The sequence below is a fragment of the Tuber melanosporum genome, assembly GCF_000151645.1.
Source record: "Tuber melanosporum whole genome shotgun sequence assembly, scaffold_67, strain Mel28".
NCBI lineage: Eukaryota > Fungi > Ascomycota > Pezizomycetes > Pezizales > Tuberaceae > Tuber > Tuber melanosporum.
Window position 1 is genome coordinate 183240 of NW_003299114.1, and position 19960 is coordinate 203199.

Below are 19960 nucleotides of genomic sequence, written 5' to 3' on the forward strand. Positions count from 1 at the left end.
TAGGAGGAGGACCCTGCAGGAATTCCAGTGGTGACTGTTAGTGGTTGTTGACAGTTGAATGGGGGGGGGTATGTATGATAGAAGAAAGGTGGGAGGGAGGGAATGACGGCGCGGTGAAAGGACAGGGCAGGGGCAGATCAGATAGGTTTTGGCTAGTTGGTAACCCAATTTTGGTAACGGGGTATAGTACGAGTACAGTACCGGTACAGGTTCGACAGATCTGAAAAGGCAAACAAGCAGGAACAAGGTCATGCTGGAAATACACGGGCTTTTTGTAATCTCTCCTATTGATTACTGTAATGGCCGGTATCAGTGCCAGATAACTTACTATGCATGGTATTTTGCAAACTATGGCCGGTGAAGTTGAAGTGCGAACGGCGAAGGGAGAAAAAAAAAAAAAAAAAAAAAAATACCACCAGATCCTATCATACTTGTATACAGTTACCATGGCCCCAATGCAGGAGAAAACGCACCCCCGTAATTATACCGTCTGCAGGGAGATCGAGAAGCCTGAAAGCAAGCTATTTTTGAACATGGGGAACGGCAGTCCAGTCAAAGGAAGTTTCCACCCACTTCTTCACTCTCTTGGCTACAGTTGGTTCCCTCCCTTTGTTTGTAGCTGTGGATCCCCAAAGCATTCTCTGGTCATTTCGCCATCGTTTCTTCAACCCTCAGAACCCATAACTGACACTGCCGGTACTTCACCAGCTGATGCTAGCATTTGGCCCGCCACTGGAGCACAGCGGTTCAGAACTGTTTAGGCGCCCCACCGTTGCCATGACGTGATGCCTCACCAATCGCGACCGAGCTCGCTGCTTGAGCACATATGCTTGCGCCTGAGGTGGCTCTGGCCTGGTTAATCTTGTATCATTTATCCTAGTCCTACCCGAAACGTTTTTAGCAAGTCCTGGTGCAAGAGTTTGCTGTAAATAGTTTTGTGCAGATATCCTAACTTATGATACCGTATCTGCAGACGACCTCTCATCGTGAATCACTCGTCTCTGCATCCGGTGACAGGAGCATATACCGGCAGGCGGGTGGCCGGGGACTTTTTTCTTCCTGGTGCCTGGAGAAAGGATGGGTGGTGATTTGCTGCTTGGTGCACTGCTATTTATTAGATTATAACGTTATCATAATCGCAGCACTCGGAGTGTTCGTGGCTGTTATTGTATGGTTAAGCGAGAGATAAGCCAGGTGCGGGGACACCCCCTAAACCCTTCCTAGAGCTTACAATGTCATGCAGTATACGAGTAGATACCGTAGATTTTTAGGGCTATTATTAACCGAGAGCTATGAGTACTAGTACGAGCACAATGGCGCACCTAAACATGCTCCCTTTGAAAAAAAAAAAAAAAATAGAATTGTGGGAAATGCGGTGCGGTAGGCTCCTCGATCAGACTTGCAGCGGCGCGAGGGATACCCAGGGACCCGGAGTACCGAGCCTGATAACGAGCCGACTTGGCGGGATGCTGTGAACCTGATTGGTTCAAATCTACAAGTACGATATGATATATCTGGAGTCACCCGTTACCTCCACCAGCGATGTGGCTGTGGTGGGGGAAGACCCCAACTGTCGGAAATCGATATCACAAGGCATTTCCCGGCCCGTGACCTCCCCTCTTATAATACTCCAATCCCCTGAACATAATGGATCACTCGGTAGGCCTTCCATGACTAGCCAGTTTGAGAGCGTGGTGCGGGCGAGTCAGACTGATCTTATCGGAAGGGAGGATTTTGTGCGTACCGTACTGTGTCATAAACGGTATCATACCTGGAAAATCCTTCAAGTAATTTCATCAGAGCTTTTGCGCACCAAGCCCCAATGGTGCCTCCCAGAGGGCGCCGAGGGCAGAAGTGTGTGAACGCACTAAAATGTGGATGGAAAATAAACTAGAAATATTGTATCGGTGTATGGGAAATTAATCGTTTGAAGGGTTGTTGCTTTGTCACCTGTGTTCGCTGACTGGAGTTTGGAACGAACAACATCTAGGATTAAGATAGTTGACGATGGAAGGCGCGATTGGGCGTGTGGTATGATGCATTGATCCTGGTATTCCATGTTTAGGCGCAAGTCATTAGACAAAAGAGGCTGTTGGGTGGGATCCAGTAAGCCCCTAAAATTACATCTCCGAGTATGTGGTCTGAAGCCTAGGCGCAGGTTTCAAGATGCCCCCGTAGATGAGGAGCTATTAACGGAGAGTGGGTGTTCCCAGCCATTAGAGATCGCGGAGAAACGAGGAGCACCTATCGCCACCATGAATAGAGTAAACCCCGTTGCCCAATAGCGTTTCGGGGGTTGGTATGTCCTCTCAAACAATTATGTGTTTCCGGATCTTTCCCCAGAGCATCTGCGGTGACTGGCGGATGATATACCGGTACAACTACTCTTCTTCTCATTTGTCGTGGAATACGTCGGGTCTTCATGACCGGACAGGTGGTGGGAAGGCGCACTTAATATCTATTTCTGACGGTTAAACTATAATAAACCATTACCTCGATTGAAATGCGACAAGGGCTATGTCGATTATTGGGGTCAATTTCTGAAAGCAGTGGAATGAGGTTAAAAATGTATCTACCAGTGATGAAATGGGAATCCATAAATATACCCTCTCTTATCACGAAGCGCATCTCCCTGCCGAGGAGTTTTGTGTGGCCTGAAAATAAAATAAAATTCGGGCTCGAAAGTTAGTCCCTCTCGTTGGATATCGTCATCCAGCCTACCACGGGTTGTATCAAAGAGATGTCTATACGTCGTAGTATGACACCTCTAAGAGAGTCTTTATGTATTTAAGGGACCTGTTTATCCCACCTGGAGAGATAGTCATTTGAAGATATATTTCCTGCATATTTTTGTCTTCCATTGAACCCGGTTATTACAACACTTTTTTCCCAGATGACGGATGACGGATGTAGGGTGAGATTTCATGACGCTCAGGGAGTCTAGCTCAGCTCAGACGACATCCGCAGTTGAAAGCAACCTAGCATGGAAATCAACAGGAGTAACACACCAAACATGTGCTAGTATCTCCCGATCACTTCCTTTGCTCTTTCATCATCCGCGCTTACTTTCAATTCCTCTGCACATCGTCTCTCGACGTTTCGGATACAGAGAGAACCAACACCTGCCCAGTGAATGTATGACTCGGGGAGGGCCCAATCTCCAAAGGTCTCGTCTATCCCGTATCAATACCGGTGCGGTGTTCGGGAGATTGTCGCTGTGCTTTGCTTTTGACGGATCGAGCTTTGGGGGGGGAGGGAAAAACCGCCGAGATCTATGCCTGCAAGGTGGGATCTGAGGTGGCCCAATTTGGTAAAACTATTTGACTGCAGCCACTATAGTTAGCGGGTACTGGGCGTTTTTTTCCTTTCCTTTTGCTACAGAATGTGGGGCCTAGAGTGGCCATGGAAGCAATTGGCTGCGTGTCGATACGGTGGGCTAAAGCTTTGGTTCATGGAATTGTTAATGGCATTACCTCGACGGCGCGGCGTGAGGGTTGTTAAATTGTGGTGGGGGGTGTGATCTAGGATGCTGAACACAGGGATGGGTTAAAGGATCTACGGTAGTTCAGTAGCAGAATAGGATCCGCGGGTACTCGAGTACCGTAGGGTATTTAAACACCTTACCGTATTTTCCATTCGTGGCTTTTTTTTTTTTCCTGCAGGTTAAGTTGATAGGCTACCGGTAGAGGATAGCAGGTGCCCTTGATATATCTTCTCAGGGGTGGATGTTATCATAATATTATTCAACGCTTGTTGGCTGCCACAGCACAGTACGTTGCACATGACAAAATTTCCTAACGTTGGGTGGCGCGATTCGCAATTTTTCATCACCAAATGAAGCCCTCGTTGAGTTTTGACCTAAAGCTCGGGACCGGTTCTGACTCAACATTGGCATGTTCGGGATTTAAACCAAACCAAAAACCCGATTCCGGCTTCGGACAAGGTATCATCATATCAGGTATCGTGCAAGTACCGCGTCGGGGTCTGCAGCTTCGAATCTATAATACTTTACAGTGCTATGCTCTCTCTCCCCTATCCATCCTCTCGGCGCCTGGTATTTCAACTCAATCCTCACTCCCCCACCTTGCAACCATCATCATCGACGTGATCCCGAGAATTGGGATTGCTTGCTACGAAATATCTTCCCCCCCTCCTCAACACACGAACTCCGGATGGTAGGATAACTTCCCCCGCATTTTAACCCGCACGGGACATCGATCCCTCCCCGCCTACTTAGCGCCTCCCCCACCATATAGGCCATTTCTTGTTAAAGATCGCTGACTATTGTTTCCTGCTCCCCCAGAGTTATACCCCCTCCCAACGCTTTGCTATTCAGCAGTTTATCGCCTTCACGGCATGCCCTGAGCGTACAGCTGCTAAGGTGGTTATCTACCTCTCACCCTTATCACCTCTTCCTCCTTCCTGTATTGCAGGGGCTTGCATGGCCTGGGACCAGCATGATGGAACACGAAAGGCAAAAGAATAGGGAGGCTAACAGGAAATCGAACGAATCGTTCTGATTGGGGAGTTATAGTTCCTGAAGTCACATTCATGGAACGTTGAGATCGCAGTTGATTCGTATGTTTTTCCCCATTTTTTTGTCCCAGCTCCTCCCCCCCAAAATATTCCTCCCCCCTTTCACCACCCCCTCCCCCGCTCCACCCCCGCACTAGTTTTCAACGTTCCCCCGCATTGCCTTCTCCACTCCTCCACGGCGAAGTCCCGGGACTCCATTGCGAATTTGTCGTCTGGTTTTCCAGAGGGTTCTGCTTTCTCCCTTCGTCGTCGGATACTATTGGGAGGTGGAAGGAAGTGAGGTGAAGTGAAGTGCATCATTCTCTGGTTGCTTAGCAAACGATCCTGTTGTCGTTTCGTTATCCCCCCCGCTCTCTTTTCTTGCTGCCGGCGGTATTCCTGTCTACGTATCGCTGCCTAATACGAATATTAAGGCAACAACCTTCCGCGTTGCTTAACATATCCTACCCCCCCCTGCCTGGCTACTTACCCGCGCACGTTTCTCAAAACCATTATCAGAGCCTCGTTTTTTTCTGCTTGCACTTTCCATCTCACTTGAACACATCTCTATCTTGAACATCCTTGACTATCGCACCTCTCCGACGGGAGGGGGAGGAAATAGAGAACAAATTATTCTCTTTTAAAAAACAATCATAATCCTAACATGTCACGACGATTCAACAGGTACTTTACCTCGAACAATTCTTCGTCGACAATGCCATCTTCAGCTGATCCGGCGCTGAGGAAGGTATTCGACCAGTTCCGAGGTACAATACAGCCTCCTCTCCTAATTTGAAGAACGACACGACAGCTAAAATACAGAACCCTTCAATACAGAACCCGGCGACCCGGAGGATACTATGACGGTTAACGGCGTCATGAAATTCCTTCCGGTAATTGGTGTAGGCCTCGAAGAGGAGACAGTCCTCGTCCTCGCGGAGGCTCTGAAAGCCCCAACAATGGGTGAATTCACACGGGAAGGATTCGTCGAAGGGTGGAAGGCTCTCAAGTGACCCCCCCCATCCTGCCTACCTCCGTTCCCCTTGGCTGACAAAAATACCAGCTGCGACACGCTCGAGAAAATGCGAGCCAAAGTCCCCGCTCTCCGTACCTCCTTCACCCATGACGAGGCAACTTTCAAAAGGGTTTACTTGTTCACATACAACTTTGCCCGCAACCCGAATCAGCGCTCACTGCAAATGGACACCGCGATCGAATACTGGAAACTCCTCTTCACACACCGCTTCCAGAAGAACCTGGAGGATTGGATCGAGTTCTTGGAGACCGAGTATAAGAAGAGTATTGCGAAGGATACTTGGAATTGCATGTATGACTTTGTACAGTTTGCTGATAAGGATCCAGAGTTGAGGAGTTATGATGTTGATGGTTAGTCCATTCCCCCCTCCTTCCCCTACAGTTGGTCAGTCATGGTGGGATTAACCAATGGCGGTGGTGGTAATGGGGGAAATATAGGCGCATGGCCGTCGATATTAGATGACTTTGTCCAATTCTCGCGCAAGAAGAATGGAACGGAACAACCTTCTCAAGAGGAGATGGATACTTCGTGAAATTCTTGGTGCTTTTTCTTAGTCTATTCATTTTAAATCTTATCCCGGTTTCCATCTCTCTCTCTCTCTCTCGTTCCTAGCTCGCTTCTACAATTAGCTATCGTATTTCTTCCCATCTATTTCCATCTCTCTCAATATCCGCCTCCTTTTCTCTGTTCATTTCGTAGGATGGGTATAGAATGATATTTACATCGCATGGTATTTATTCGTTATTCATACTTCATTGATGGGTTAGGTTTCCCCCCTAGGCGATTTTTATTTCAGAATTTGTGAGCAAGTGTGCTTTGGTGGTGGGGATGGGGATGGAGGAAGGAGAAGTTGCTTTGGATTCTATATAATTGCAATGGCACTTTACTTACTGACAAAATACCCAGTTACATAAAGCAATAACATCGATACTCTCTCATATTTTTTACTCACCTATTCTTTCATTTACCAAAACTCCACCGGCCGCCCCGGAGGAACAAAGATAATCCCAGCTTTTTTTTTCTTTTTTGCATTTCAACCCCCCGCCCCACACCAAGCTACCTACATTTGCCCCCCCCCCCTACATCAGAATGCAAAAGGTAAAGGTTAAAATAAACATTCTCGAGTGACATCCCATGAGCCCATTACCGTATACCTGATGAACTAAACGAATTATAACGAAAATGGGTGAAAGGAAGAAAGAAAGAGAGAAAGAGAGGATGATACGCTGGGAAGTGAAGGGAGGAATGTCCTTTTTGATGCGAAAGGGAGGGAGGAAGAAGGAGGGGGAAGAAAGGGAAAAAAAAAGACCCGTCTATGACCGTGATATGATATGAGTAGTAATAACTGAGGAAGCCAGGCAAAGCCAAGGGGAGGGGGTAGGGAGGGAAGAAATGATAACAAATGATTAACGCTATACGGTTTCAGAGAAGAGGGGAAAAGAAAAAAATTGGAATAAAGTAAAGAAAGGTAATTTCCGCGGGCGAGGGTAATGCAGATGAACTGAGCGGAGCGGAACTGAACCAACGACAGGCACAGCTGCCACAGACACAGCTGTCAAAGCAAGCAATAGTATCATGGACCTCATGAAATATTGTGTTGGGTGGGTAAAAGGTGGGTCAGTTTAGCAGCAAAGATGTAAAGTGAAAGATATGTAAGAATAGTCACCACCCAAACCGAAAACCAACAAATTGTAAAAATAAAAATCACCCCCCCTCAACATCACTATCGTCATCACAATAGACAGTTTTAGATAGATGAAGCGGGAGAGTGTGTGTGAGGGAGAAAACAAAGGAAGTGAGGATGTGATAGGCGATGGATTTTGAACATGTTCGACTTCGCCGCAAGGTTTACTTTCGAACATACCACACAAGGCTTCTGTTTAGGCCTTGCTCCCTTCTTCCCGTTCTTAGTGAGCGCTGGGACGCGGAATGACTGGACGCATTTGCCGCAATAGCACTGTTTGATATTTTTTAGACATCTATTAGTTACCGGGCCTCAGTCTGAAGGGGTGGGAAGAGATATATATACATGACCACATTTTGACGCCCATACTTGCTCTTGCGCCCCATCTGTCGATTCGGCACCCAGCTCTGTTTGGCATTCCGGGCAGACAAGTATGTCAGTATCTTTTGGGCTCCTAGTAAACCCCTCTCTGGCTGGCGGGGGCGCTTTATAGTCTATATTTCGGGCCCTGGCGGCGTCTTCAATCACTGGTGAGTCCTCACGGATTATTCCAGGGACACGTTGGTTGAAGTCTAATCGTCCGGGTGGCTGGAAGCCACGGTCTATTACAACGGGGCGGTTTCTCACAGGTAAATTTAGGTTGTTGATTGCTCGTGGGACAGCGCCCCTAACGCTGTGGAGCAATTCCATGACACCACGGGGTGGGGGATAGGTTGATCCCATTGGGTTGTATCCGCCCACGGTGATCCTGTTAGAAGGCCCCGGTCCTACCATTCCCCCATGCCCCAGCATCGGGTCGTCGGCCTGTGGATAGAATCGGCCTTGGAAGGAGGCGTCCGGTCCGACTTGACTGTAAAGCGCATTGGGCTCAACTGGTCTCGGGGGTGAAATTCGGCGATGGGGACTCAAGAATATTCCATTCCCACCACCGACGCCTAACAAATTCTGTGCAGCATCTCTAGCGAAATATAGAGCCATCTCTTCGTCGTACTGCTGTCCCATCCATTCGGCTTGACCAAATTGTGGTATAGGAGGAGGGGCCGGGGGCGGAGAGTCCGGAAGAGCATCAACATCAATTACCTCAGCTCGCCCAAGGTTAAGGGGAGGATGATGGCCAGACCGCTCAGGTCTCGGAAGTGGTGGGGGAGAGTCTGTTAGATCGATTACTGTTTGTGAGGAAGAAGGTTGGGGAACTCCATTGCGGTTTGCTGGAGACGGGCGTTGCTGAGATGGGTAGCCCAGTGCATTTCCCGGCAGAATCAAACCTGAACCAGCGATTGTTGTAGTTGCAGTTGGGGATGTGGCGACGGTGGAGGCGGAGGAGCCCGACGAAGGGCCTGCCTGCATTTGTTCCCGACTTCGCTAAGGAGACAGAAATGAGACAATTTGCATTAGCGACTTTCAAACTTAACTGAGCGGGGAGTGTATAGGTGGTTAAACAAATGGATCGTTCAACGGACCTTGCGGACTCGTCCTGCGTTTGGAGGGGGTCGACGAGAACGTTCTTCCGACATGATTGGGTCCACACTTTTAGCGGAACCTTGTCTGGTGTGATTGTCTCTTCTCCTTTGGTGGGAAAAGATGGCGAACTTGAGGAGAGCGAAGAACGTGAGAGAATAGATTAGGGAGTTCGTATGGTGGAAATAAACGTAGGAGAGGGAGGAAGAGGGAGAGAGGGAGAAGATGGTGGGGCGGAACAGATGTCGGTGCTCTGGGAGGATAGAAAAGACTGTTGTTGTGTCTTGAGAGTATGAACATACTACCTACCAGTACAAGTAGACCCTGAGTGCGCTTGAATTACGAATCTCTGGGGCCAATCCGAGGAATAAACAGTTACAGGTACAACCTACGGTAATAAGGTCAGTAATTTAAACCCATATTATCATATATTATTAGCCTTATTAAGAGCTCTGTGAGGTTAACGGGGACGATGGGGGGTGACGCCGAATAGGTGCTGGACCTTTAAGCGTGCTTTGCACGAAGCTTTTAGGGTAAACGAAAGGTTGCAGTACTCGTACGGTACAAGTATGATAGGTGTTTTCTTTTCTTTTTTCTTTTTTTCCCCGACGACACCAATTAATCATCCTTTACAACAAAGAAGGTCACAGGACACAGTGCGCTAACCAGGCTGGACACGGCGTCGATAACGGGCATTCGTGAGGCCGAAGCCGTATATCAGGATATATCATCTGTAACAGAGAAATTAGAAATTTTGTTGATAGAAGGTACTGAGTGTGGGCTGGTGGTGATGTGGTTGAGCCCTGAAGGTTGCTGTATTTGAGCAGTACTTACAGGTACTGTATGGAGGGGCGACAACAACAGAAGGGTGCGAATCCTAAGTTACAAGTAATCAGGGTCACTATGCAAGACTTTCTCCAATTAAAATACGTGGTATCTGGATTCTAGCATGATCAAGCCGAACCGAGACTGGGGACTAACCACTGTTGGGCATACTAGGTTCTAGTGTTGTAAGACAACTATAAAATATCTCCCCAAAAGCCTCAAAGGTATATATAGTCTATAAAGGTCGTGGGAGCGAGCAAGAGTGAGTGAATTTCTCCGTTCTTATCATACATGTAACATCACAGTTTGCTCAAGAAATGCACATCGAAACCTGAGAAATGGTAGGGGGAAGAAGAAAAAATGAAAAAAAAATAACAGTCTCGTAACGCTGCTTTAATGTTACAGGTGAAAAGAGAAGAGCAGTTGCTTTATTGGTTTTTGGTAGAAAGGGAGAAAGGAAAAGAAAAATGGGACCAGATTTCCTCTTCGACATTACGATTCCTCTCCGATCCCTAACCAAGTCAAAACTCCTTGCGAATCGACAGCTACCAAACTAGCCGCGTTATTACCCCAAGCGGTGGAAACAGCTGAGACAGCAGTTCTAAGAGGTTCGGACCAAGATTTGGTAGATTTCGAATAGGCCTGTACACTGATTCCGGCTTGCCCACCAGTTGCAAGGTACTGGCCAGTGTAATCCCATTTGACTGTGTCCACCCTGCTACCGATATCCAGGGCCTTGGTTTGTGTTATCTTTCTCAAATCCCAGATCTGAACATCGGTCTTGCCCTTCAAAGCAATCGCCAACCAGAACCCGTTTTCAGAGAAGCTCATAGAGGAAACAGTACCGCCAAGCTTGAAATCTGCACCGATAACAGTGGTGCGAATGTCATAAATAAGAGCGGAACTTCCAGTCCCAGTCGCGAACAGGTGCCCATCAGGATGGAAATCGGCGGTGGAAATTTCTACGGAGAGGTTAGAATCGTTTGTGTTTCTAAATGTATAATCACCCCAACAGGTAATAGAACATACCATCTTCCCCGTAAGCCTGAATAACAGGTTTCGATGCCTCCAGATCGTAGACAACCCAGCTCTTATCTTCGCCAACAGAAGCCAGAAGGTCGTCCCTCGGGTGAGTAGCCAAAGCCTTCAGTCCGCCAGAATGGGCTTTAATGGTAGTACTATCACTTCCCTGTTGATCCCACACCCTGAGTACACCGCCCGCACTCGCCGTAATTGCATTTCTCCCGGCCCAGGCAACATCAACGATAGCGCCGTCGGAGGCATTAAGAATAGTTGCCAAATCCTCCTGAGCAAGCGAGTAAATTCCGGAAGACCCATTAGCTCCACCAACAAGTGTGAGTTCGCCAGTAGCATCGAGATCAAGGGAGCTGGCGCCAGAAAATGGTGTTTCCAGTGTACGGAGGGTCTGGAAAGTCGAAACACTTTCTGCATCGGTCCAACCTTGTGGGATAGCACGTTTCCTCCTCGAAGCAGACAATCTTCAACGCAGTTATTTACGATTCCATCCTTCAGCAAGAGGCGACGGGGGAACATACTGTTTCATGGTCTCATCAATTCTATCCCTAACGTAACTCGGAAGACCATCTTTATCAACCTCCATTTCGTCAGGGCCACGACTCGATCTCGACCCAGTAACAACAGACAATTGTGCGAGTGCCTCTCTTGCTTCATCTCGCTCTTTGGTAACTCTCGCGATAACTCTGGTCGCCGCATCGTTCTGGTAAAGTGCCGTTGAAAGCTCTTGCCTAGTTTGGACGAGCTGGCTGCGGAGCTTGTGAGTCTCAAGCATGATGGAGTCCCATTCGTCTTGAAAAGAAGTAAGGAGCGCGGGTATAGAGGTAAGTGTAGGAGGTCTCGGACGGACAATCTTTGAGGCTGCAAGGTAAAATGTTAGTCAAGAACATCGAAGGGCAATGAAAAATAGAAAAACAAGTTGGGGGGGGGAATCAAACATTTAACTTCAATCAGATCAGCAGTATTCAAGTCTTCGCCACTGACAGGATCGGTGCCATGCTCGTCAATGTAAGCCTCGATCAAGCGCTTTTCAAAGAGGCTGCCAGATTTCGAAGAGACGACGGGAACAGTTGGCGCTTCACCGGAAACTAGAAAAAACCATAATTATTAGCAATTGATTCTTCATGTAAATAATATTAGTTGATACGACATACTTGCGCAAAACATTATGTTCTGTGCTGATGGGAGAAGGGTTGTTAGATAGTTGGGGAATATTATAAGAACCGGTGTTCGACTCGAGAGGGTGACTTGAGCTCTCGTGTTTGTGTGTGTGAACAAGGGGTTTGTTGATTTTCTCAGCCTCATATAGTGATGATGTCTTGGCGATGGCTGAGGACTTGGCATGATTATTTTGACTTGTCAACTTTGCGATCATTACCGTACCCTAACTTGGCATTGAGCTCAAAATTTTATGATACGGTTACTGCGATCATGGGAAAGGGTATGGCTTCTAACATGGCAACACGGCGCTGCGATTCCATGGCCCACAATCTTACATCTGCCAATAGCCTTGTTGCACTACACTTGCGGAGCTTACATTATTTTAAGAGCCAGATATCTCGGCTGCTACCCCCACCCAATGCGCACAATTTTCCGATAACTTCTGCTCTACGGGACTCCCCTCGAGTGAGGAAAAAAGTGGGACAACTGCATTCCCCACTAAGAAACTGTGGTATTCGGAATAATCACCAACCCCTTAAAATATTTAAAATTCAAGATATTGCATAGAAAGCTTCAATTACCTCTAGGAATTACCTACATGGATTTGAGAGAGTTTTTTATCAAATGTGTCTCCTTTGATAACCACCTCATTTGAAATTGCCTTTCAATACCATGCCCGACAGGGATATTTTGGTGTGGAAACAAAAAATCTTTAAGTCTCCACCCTTCTCACAATAACTGGAAGAGTAGGAGTAGAAATGATACCTATATTCCCAAAAGGTAGAGAGATAAATTGGAGAAGCAATAAGACCAGTCAATGAAATTATTTTCACCACAATGCCAAAATCCAGTTTGATATTACTGTGCAAAAACTTACTATCTTGGTATGAAATAAGTATTTCCCACAACCTTCTTCACTAGAGTGACTCAATGCATGTCGGCCAAAAGTATATGCGCAGTGCAGACTGAGATCTTCTTATTCAAAGGCACCAAAGCTAATCACATGCCTGCCATGGGGCCATCGACATGGCAGTTGTCACCAGTAAACACAATCTTCGGCATGGCCGAAAGTCCAACCATACCATAGCAACCGAGATATATGCTTGGATGCCGTCTGAAAAGCAAAAAAAAAAGACTTCGCCCAGCAAACGTGGTCACTCCTACACCCCGCGCTTGGAATACGATACCCTGTGTAACACCCCACCAGGGCTAACCAATCCCACCATGTCCAAGCCTCGTAGTGAGCTGTCTTTGAGTGATGGTATATATTCCTTCTCGTTAAGAAATATGATATATAGGCACTTGAAAAACCCACATCCTTCCCTGAGCTATTCCTTCATTTCACCACAAACGCCTCAGCGCCATGGCACAACCAAAAGTCCTCATAATTGGCGCCGGCATAACGGGTCCCGCAACTTCCCTCCTCTTGCGCTCCCTCGGCCTGCAAGTCTCAATATATGAACTCCGTCCCTCCCCCTCCCCTCTCGGTGGGGCAATAAGCCTCGCCCCGAATGCCCTCCGCATCCTTGACAAACTCGGCGTCTACGAAAGGTTGAAAACCCTGGGCTGCAGCGTAGCGATAACGCAAGTATTATCAGCGGGTACTGGTAAAGCTTTGGGCAGTTTGAGTTTCGGAGATAAGTCTCTGCACGGATACGAGAGTCTACGCATACCCAGGCGGGAGTTACAAAATGTGCTCCTGGAGAGAGCGAGGGAACTTGGCGTTGAAGTCGTATTCGGGAAGAAATTGGTGGAGGTGGTGGAACAGGAGAATGGGGTAATTGCAAAGTTCGAAGACGGGGGAGAAGAAGGGGTGAGGGGGGATTTGCTCCTCGGCTGCGACGGTATACATTCTGTCGTTCGGAGTAGGCTGGTGCAGAGTGATAGACTCCTCGTGTATACTGGAGTGGCGGTGTCCTATGGTGTTGTTAAGAAGACAGCACTCACAGCGCCGATTCCTTTCGATACGACTGGGTTTTTCAATGGAAGGTGTGGGTCAATTATCGCTAGTTATTGCGATGCGGCCATGACAGAGGTGTATTGGGCGGCTGTTATGGAGGTTCAGAACCAAGAGTCGAAGGATGGGTGGAAGGCCGTAGGTGAAGATAGAGACGCGGTAAAGAGGGATGTGCTGAAGAGATTCGAAGGGAGCGCTGTGGGGTGTATTAAGGAGCTCATTGAGGAATCCGAAGACGTCTACTTATACCCTGTGTGGAAGTTGGGACATGGCGGGAACTGGCATTCCAAGAGATGCGTGCTGCTTGGGGATGCTGCTCATGCGGTGTGTTTCTTCTTCCGCCTCTTCTCCTATTCTTTAAGAGAAATTACTAAGTGGGTAATACAGATGCCGCCTCATGGAGGAAGTCAAGGCTTCAGTCTTGCATTAGAAGACGCAGTCATCCTTGCTCGCCTCTTCGAGAAAGAAGGGCTAGACGACCTGGAGAGGGTATTTGTCCGATTCGAAGAAGTCAGGAAGCCAAGGGTGGATAAGATTTACATACAGGCAAACAAGAATTGGGAGGGTATCAAGGACATCGGATGGTTTGCAAACATGGTCAAAGAGTTCTTTATGTGGATTTATCTGATATTCTTTGCAAAAAGTGTGGAGGAGTCCTATATGTATGATCCGCATAAAGTGGAGATATAGTTCCTTCTATACCATAATTCACCTTGTTTAATGTCAGTAATTTCACTGAATTAATAGCTATGTCTGCGAAGACCACCTACGGTTAAGCTGGTTTCCCAGCCCAGCGAGCCCACCGAATCTACTCTCGTGACGCACAGCTTACAGTGACAAGGGTCTAGGGTTAGGGCCCCCCTCCAACCCCTCTTGGCAACAACCCAGCCCGCCAAACACAACTTATGATGCGACAGCTGCCTGTACGAGTAGACTAATAGCGTAACTAGTCTCCACTCCATCAAACCCACCAAACACCTCGCCAATCGCCACGAAAGCAAAAGAATAATCGAAAAATGTCAGACGCCGACGATACCAGTCCGATCCAGGAGCCCCTTGACCTTGTCCGCTTATCCCTTGATGAGCAGGTATTCGTCAAACTACGCGGAGACCGGGAATTGAGGGGGAGATTACATGTTTGGGCTCCCACTGTTTCTGCTTGGGGAGTTATATTATCACACAAAAAAGTACTAAAGGGGGGAGGGGGGCGGTGATGAATTAGGCTTACGACTCACATTGCAACCTTGTCCTTGGAGACGTTGAAGAGACGATATATACTGTTGGCGATGATGAAGAGGATGATAGTGTTAAGGTTTGTTTGCTTGTTTGCACTAAGTTGGGGAGGATGTGATGGTTTGGGATGGAAGCTAATGGGGGAGGATAGACAATCAAAAAGCAATCGGAGATGTTGTTTGTTCGAGGTTTGTTCCACCTTTTTCTAAGGTGTGGGGGCGGGGAGGATAAGGCTGATGATTGGAACCGGATCGCAGGGGACTCGGTTGTTCTAATATCGCCGCAGGCGCAGTCATAATGCTTTACTTTAATGGGATACGATCAATGGAGCGAGCTACGGTTTGGGAAAAGAGGTTAGAGTGGAGATCACCGCATGAGGGGTTTTTTTTTCCTGCTAGTTTTTCCGGAGTATCTATCTGCTAGGCTTCATACAGGGTATTTTTCCTCTTCGAGATTCCAGATTTGAGAGCGAAATAGACACCTCTCAGCTCTTGATTACGACGAATGAATATAATGTGGATAAACCGTAACTCCCCAAGATTAGACGTCTCCTATAAAACAGAAATCCCCAGAGCATAGCATAATAGTTTATCATAAGACACCAGCCCGCTTCATTACCGCTTGGAAATCATTCCTATGAGGGGTCAGCGGTGTTTTTTCGATCATAATGGGGGTTACCAACAGGTCCACGCCTCTACTGATCTCCTTTGTGCAGGCTACCGCGAGCATCTCCCTTAACTGATCATCCGTAACATCTTCTTTGAGTCGCTCAGCAACACGCCTCAAGTGCTCCATAGTGATAGGGCCGGGTTGGCCGGCAGTAAATATTTGGAATGCTTTCTCGGCTTCTTGATGGACGTCTCTATCTATACCACAGACTATCATTATGACCATCCCACCACACCTTCACGTAGCGAGGAACAGGAGGCAAACCTTTCAACTTCAACGACGCAACCGGTAGGAACCTCTCATAGGTGACCCAGCCCTCGTCATCCGGGTCGACAATTTCGAGTATCTCGTTCATTTCCTCTTTTGAAGACTCGAATCCCATGCCCCTACGGTATTACACAGTCGCTATGGTCTTCAATAAGGTACAGTGTATAGGATCAGAGCTTACATCAAGACTCTCCTAACGTCCTTTGCGGCAATCACTTCTTCACCAATGTCCTCTGAGGCGTCCCCGTCAACGTACATTGACCACACCTCTGCGACCTCTTCTTCCTCTTCGGGTGTTAGATCTAGCTCTACTAATAGCTTTGAAGCTCTGCTTGCGCGAGAGCGTTTCTTCGGAGGCTGTGGTTGATATGATATGTCAGCTGTTATCCACACAGTGGCAAACATAACACAGAAGGTGAGAAAATACCATTTTGTGTTGGAGAGGTTGGTAATTGCTAGTGTGGGGTCTGATGTGTACGAACCACCGAGCTTGGGCTGAGTAACGCGAGAAGCAAGACTTGCTTAAAAATCTGATGGCGATAAGATAAGATTAGCGGGGCAGCCGGATTTCGGAGAAAAATAAATTTCGTTTTCTTGCCCCTCCATTCGCTCTCTTGCAGCGACGATTCCTCAACACCACAACCGCTACCAAAAACTACTGCTATAAAATAGGAAAAAATGGATCTAGATACAGTCCAGCTTCCAACCTCCACTGGGAAGGCTCCCATAGCAACGTATGCCCCCCCCACCTTCTCACCCTAGGTCCAAAAACTAAGACACAAGCTAGAGTCCTCTGCGCAACATGCGGTGCCCCAATCGACGGTTCAACCGGTGTAGCAATGTGCTACGACTGCATAAAACTCAATGTTGACATCTCCGACGGTATTCAGCGCGAAGCCACGATCCACTTCTGCCGCGGCTGCGATAGATGGTTGCAGCCACCCACTCAATGGGTCTCCGCAGCGCTCGAGAGCAGGGAGTTGCTCGCGCTGTGCCTACGGAAACTGAGGGGCCTGGCGAAGGTCAGGATTATAGATGCCAGCTTTATCTGGACGGAGCCCCATTCGAAGAGGATTAGGGTCAAGATTACGGTCCAACAGGAGGCGTTCCAGAGCACGATCTTGCAGCAGAGCTTTGAGGTTGAGTATGTTGTTGCTTACCACCAATGCCCCGATTGTGCCAAATCTTTTACTGGTGTGTGGTCTTTGCCCGTGGCGGGTGCATGAGTGTTAACGGTGGTCTCATAGCGAATACTTGGAGGGCGTGCGTGCAGGTTCGACAAAAGGTCCCGCATAAGAGAACATTCTTGTACCTTGAGCAGTTGATTTTGAAACATAATGCTCACAAGGATACCATAAACATTCGGGAGGTCAAGGATGGGCTTGATTTTTATTACTCACAAAGGAATCACGCTACGAAGATGGTGGACTTTTTGGGGGCGGTTGTCCCGATCACTTCGAAGAAGTCTTCTGAGTTGATTTCAACAGATATCCATACCAGCACTAAGTCCTATAAGTTTACATATTCCGTTGAGCTAGTTCCTATCTGCAAGGACGACCTAGTGTGTATCCCGATCAAGATGGCAAGATCACTGGGAAATATTTCGTAACTCCTCTCGTTCCCCCCAAAATTAATTTTTTTTGGAAGGTTGCTAACAAACAAAAAAACCAGCCCCCTCCTCCTCTGCACCAGAATCGGAAACTCCATCCACCTGATGGACCCTGGCACCCTCCAAGTGGCTGACGTCCAAACCTCCGTCTACTGGCGCGCTCCCTTCTCCTCCCTTGCGGATGTACAAGAATTGGTAGAATTCATAGTCTTAGACATTGAGCCCTCTGGCCCGACCCACGGCCGCTTCGTTCTCGCAGACGCACAAGTCGCCAGGGCATCTGACATGGTCTCTAACACCCAAAGCTACCTCGTCCGCACACACCTTGGCGGCATCCTACATCCAGGTGATTCGGTCCTTGGCTACCATCTCAGCGGTACAAACTTCAACAACCCGCAATACGAAGACCTAGAACGCACAGTACCAGGCCAGATTCCGGAAGTGGTGCTTGTGAAGAAGAGTTATCCGCGGAAGAAGAAGAACAAGAACAGGAACTGGCGCCTTAAGCGTATGGCTCGCGAGGAGTCGGATATGCTTCCAAGGAAGCAGGACCAGGAGCGCGCCGAGAGGGACTACGAGATGTTCCTTAGAGATGTTGAAGAGGATACAGAACTTAGGGCTTCATTGGCATTGTATAAGAACACGAGGAAGAATCCGCCCAAAACACAGAGGATGGAGGGGGTAGAGATGGAAAGTGTACCGGAAGAAAGGGCAGAACCAGGGAGCGAGGTGGAGCAGGATGTCGAGGATGATGACGGCGACGACGGCGATCTTCCGGAGATTGCGATAGACGAATTATTGGACGAGTTCGAGGAGATGCATGTGCAGGACTGATTGAAAGCTTATCCTTGGACTATATTCTGTATCATCCGAAAATTTTGCGAGGGGTGGGAGTGTCTGCGGTCTTGTATAATAGCTTGCCTTTTTCTCTTTTCTTGCCTTCAAGTATTATCTGGTTCTACTTTTTGTTGTGGAAATTGCATGGGCTCTTCTTTTGTGATTGGTTTTGTTTACCCCTCGGTTTCTTGCGTAGGAGTATCAATCAAATGCCTCCCTCGTCGAATCCCGTGAGATCCACCATCAGATGATCAGCAGGAATCGACCCGTCATCCCAGGATAATTCAAGTTTAATTTGACATTGTTACGATGACAGAATCGCCAATACCAGTTTACAAGAACCAACATGTCCTGAAGGCTGAACCCGTAACCGTATCAGGAAAATTCTAATCCTCCCGGGGACCTTTGTCCCTTATATAACAGAAAACGGTCGATCCCACTAGATATCACGGTACGACAGCGCACGAGTAGTGATATCGTCGCATTCACGCCTTTTCCGTTAAGACAGACATCATACCACCACTACAGGTCAGTCAAGACCCACACGACACAACCAACCCGCTAAGTATGAACACCATAAACCACCCCGCAGTCACCAACCACACAGTCAAAAACCCGCATCGCTAAAAGCGCGCACTGCCGTGGAATACCGTACTCGCACCGTACGTACCAGCAGTATACAAGTGTCATGTGTCATTATATTATAGTATTCCGAATTCTCCCAAATCGAAAATCCAATCCTTTCCATTCCTAACTGTACTGTACTAGTACCGTACTAGTTAACAATTCCACTCCAGGATAATACGGCACCATGCACATGCAGTACCCCGTACCGTACGGTGCCGTAGTCTACTCGTACTTACTTACAGTGCACAATCAGACTATTCTAGATGGGGGGAGTGCAATATGTACTGTACAGTACTCGAGTAAGTTACTGTATTGAACGATCTCTCACATGTGTTTGCGGGCAGGGGTGGCGGTAACTTGCAGTTTACCGGGGTTTAGACTATCAAAAGTAATTTGTACGAGTAATTGTGTACTGTACTAACTAGTAGAAGTTCGAGGAATGTGTGTGTATCGTAGTGTAAAAAAAAACTCCAGAGAGTGGCTAATATTGGCTATGATGGTATAATACAGTACCGGTTTACTGTAGACTACGGTGGCCGTCGCTGGAGGGGTGCCCGGAGTAGTACAGTATATAGTATGATACTACAGTGAAACCTCCGTTATCTCCAGATCTTCGGGAGACTCGAGTCCATAGAAGTAAAGGAGGTATGGAAAGTGGGGAATAGGCTTGGCAAGAATTAGGGCTGCTGGAAGGAAAACGAGTGATAGTTCATGATGGCGGAGATCTCATATTTTTGCCCACTGATGGATCCAACATTCCTCGGACTTTGATTCTAAATACAAATATTGCTATTCAGATCTCTATCTAGCTATGAGTCGCTCTGTATACCACCTCGCTAAACCTTTCACATCCCTAACTGGAGGAATCAATTCTCCGCTGGAGTAAAGTATGATAAAATACTTTGTTGAACTGTGGACTCACGAAGTTTCTGAATCCTCCATACTTTCTCCAACTCACAAAGGGTTCCAATTGCTTTAAGCCCTGCCTCTGGAACAGTGTGTAACGATCCCTCTCTGGATAGTTAATGCTTGGCGACGGGGAACGAT

At 47.7% G+C, this 19960-nt stretch overlaps 7 protein-coding genes; 4 read left to right on the forward strand and 3 right to left on the reverse strand.

Moving 5' to 3' along the window:
- Window positions 1-3834: 3834 nt before the first annotated feature.
- GSTUM_00010138001 (uncharacterized protein) lies at window positions 3835-6450 on the forward strand (the record flags this gene model as incomplete). XM_002841088.2 has 8 exons in its annotated part: window positions 3835-3982; window positions 4015-4175; window positions 4304-4381; window positions 4535-4578; window positions 5200-5282; window positions 5353-5524; window positions 5579-5901; window positions 5989-6450. 8 exons carry the CDS (start codon window positions 3835-3837, stop codon window positions 6081-6083), a joined length of 1104 nt encoding a protein of 367 aa, XP_002841134.1. The 3' UTR covers window positions 6084-6450.
- A 461-nt stretch (window positions 6451-6911) lies between these two features.
- Window positions 6912-9225, reverse strand: GSTUM_00010139001 (uncharacterized protein). XM_002841089.2 has 3 exons: window positions 8696-9225; window positions 7581-8597; window positions 6912-7508 (listed from the first exon to the last, which is right to left on the reverse strand). Exons 1-3 carry the CDS (start codon window positions 8747-8749, stop codon window positions 7299-7301), a joined length of 1281 nt encoding a protein of 426 aa, XP_002841135.1. The 5' UTR covers window positions 8750-9225; the 3' UTR covers window positions 6912-7298.
- Window positions 9226-9762: 537 nt separating this feature from the next.
- Window positions 9763-11928, reverse strand: GSTUM_00010140001 (uncharacterized protein; the record flags this gene model as incomplete). XM_002841090.2 has 6 exons in its annotated part: window positions 9763-10480; window positions 10548-11017; window positions 11075-11414; window positions 11492-11641; window positions 11708-11731; window positions 11778-11928. The coding sequence occupies 6 exons, from the start codon at window positions 11926-11928 to the stop codon at window positions 10011-10013; spliced, it is 1605 nt and encodes a 534-aa protein (XP_002841136.1). The 3' UTR covers window positions 9763-10010.
- Window positions 11929-13077: 1149 nt separating this feature from the next.
- GSTUM_00010141001 (uncharacterized protein) lies at window positions 13078-14401 on the forward strand (the record flags this gene model as incomplete). XM_002841091.2 has 2 exons in its annotated part: window positions 13078-13995; window positions 14059-14401. 2 exons carry the CDS (start codon window positions 13078-13080, stop codon window positions 14359-14361), a joined length of 1221 nt encoding a protein of 406 aa, XP_002841137.1. The 3' UTR covers window positions 14362-14401.
- A 257-nt stretch (window positions 14402-14658) lies between these two features.
- GSTUM_00010142001 (uncharacterized protein) lies at window positions 14659-15202 on the forward strand (the record flags this gene model as incomplete). XM_002841092.2 has 4 exons in its annotated part: window positions 14659-14807; window positions 14894-14983; window positions 15056-15092; window positions 15162-15202. The coding sequence occupies exons 1-4, from the start codon at window positions 14688-14690 to the stop codon at window positions 15200-15202; spliced, it is 288 nt and encodes a 95-aa protein (XP_002841138.1). The 5' UTR covers window positions 14659-14687.
- Window positions 15203-15358: 156 nt separating this feature from the next.
- On the reverse strand, window positions 15359-16314 carry GSTUM_00010144001 (uncharacterized protein). XM_002841093.2 has 5 exons: window positions 16268-16314; window positions 16022-16197; window positions 15838-15959; window positions 15587-15770; window positions 15359-15538 (listed from the first exon to the last, which is right to left on the reverse strand). Exons 2-5 carry the CDS (start codon window positions 16096-16098, stop codon window positions 15496-15498), a joined length of 426 nt encoding a protein of 141 aa, XP_002841139.1. The 5' UTR covers window positions 16099-16197; window positions 16268-16314; the 3' UTR covers window positions 15359-15495.
- A 155-nt stretch (window positions 16315-16469) lies between these two features.
- GSTUM_00010145001 (60S ribosomal export protein NMD3) lies at window positions 16470-18506 on the forward strand. XM_002841094.2 has 4 exons: window positions 16470-16574; window positions 16628-17034; window positions 17088-17445; window positions 17512-18506. The coding sequence occupies exons 1-4, from the start codon at window positions 16519-16521 to the stop codon at window positions 18281-18283; spliced, it is 1593 nt and encodes a 530-aa protein (XP_002841140.1). The 5' UTR covers window positions 16470-16518; the 3' UTR covers window positions 18284-18506.
- The last annotated feature ends 1454 nt before the right edge of the window (window positions 18507-19960 follow it).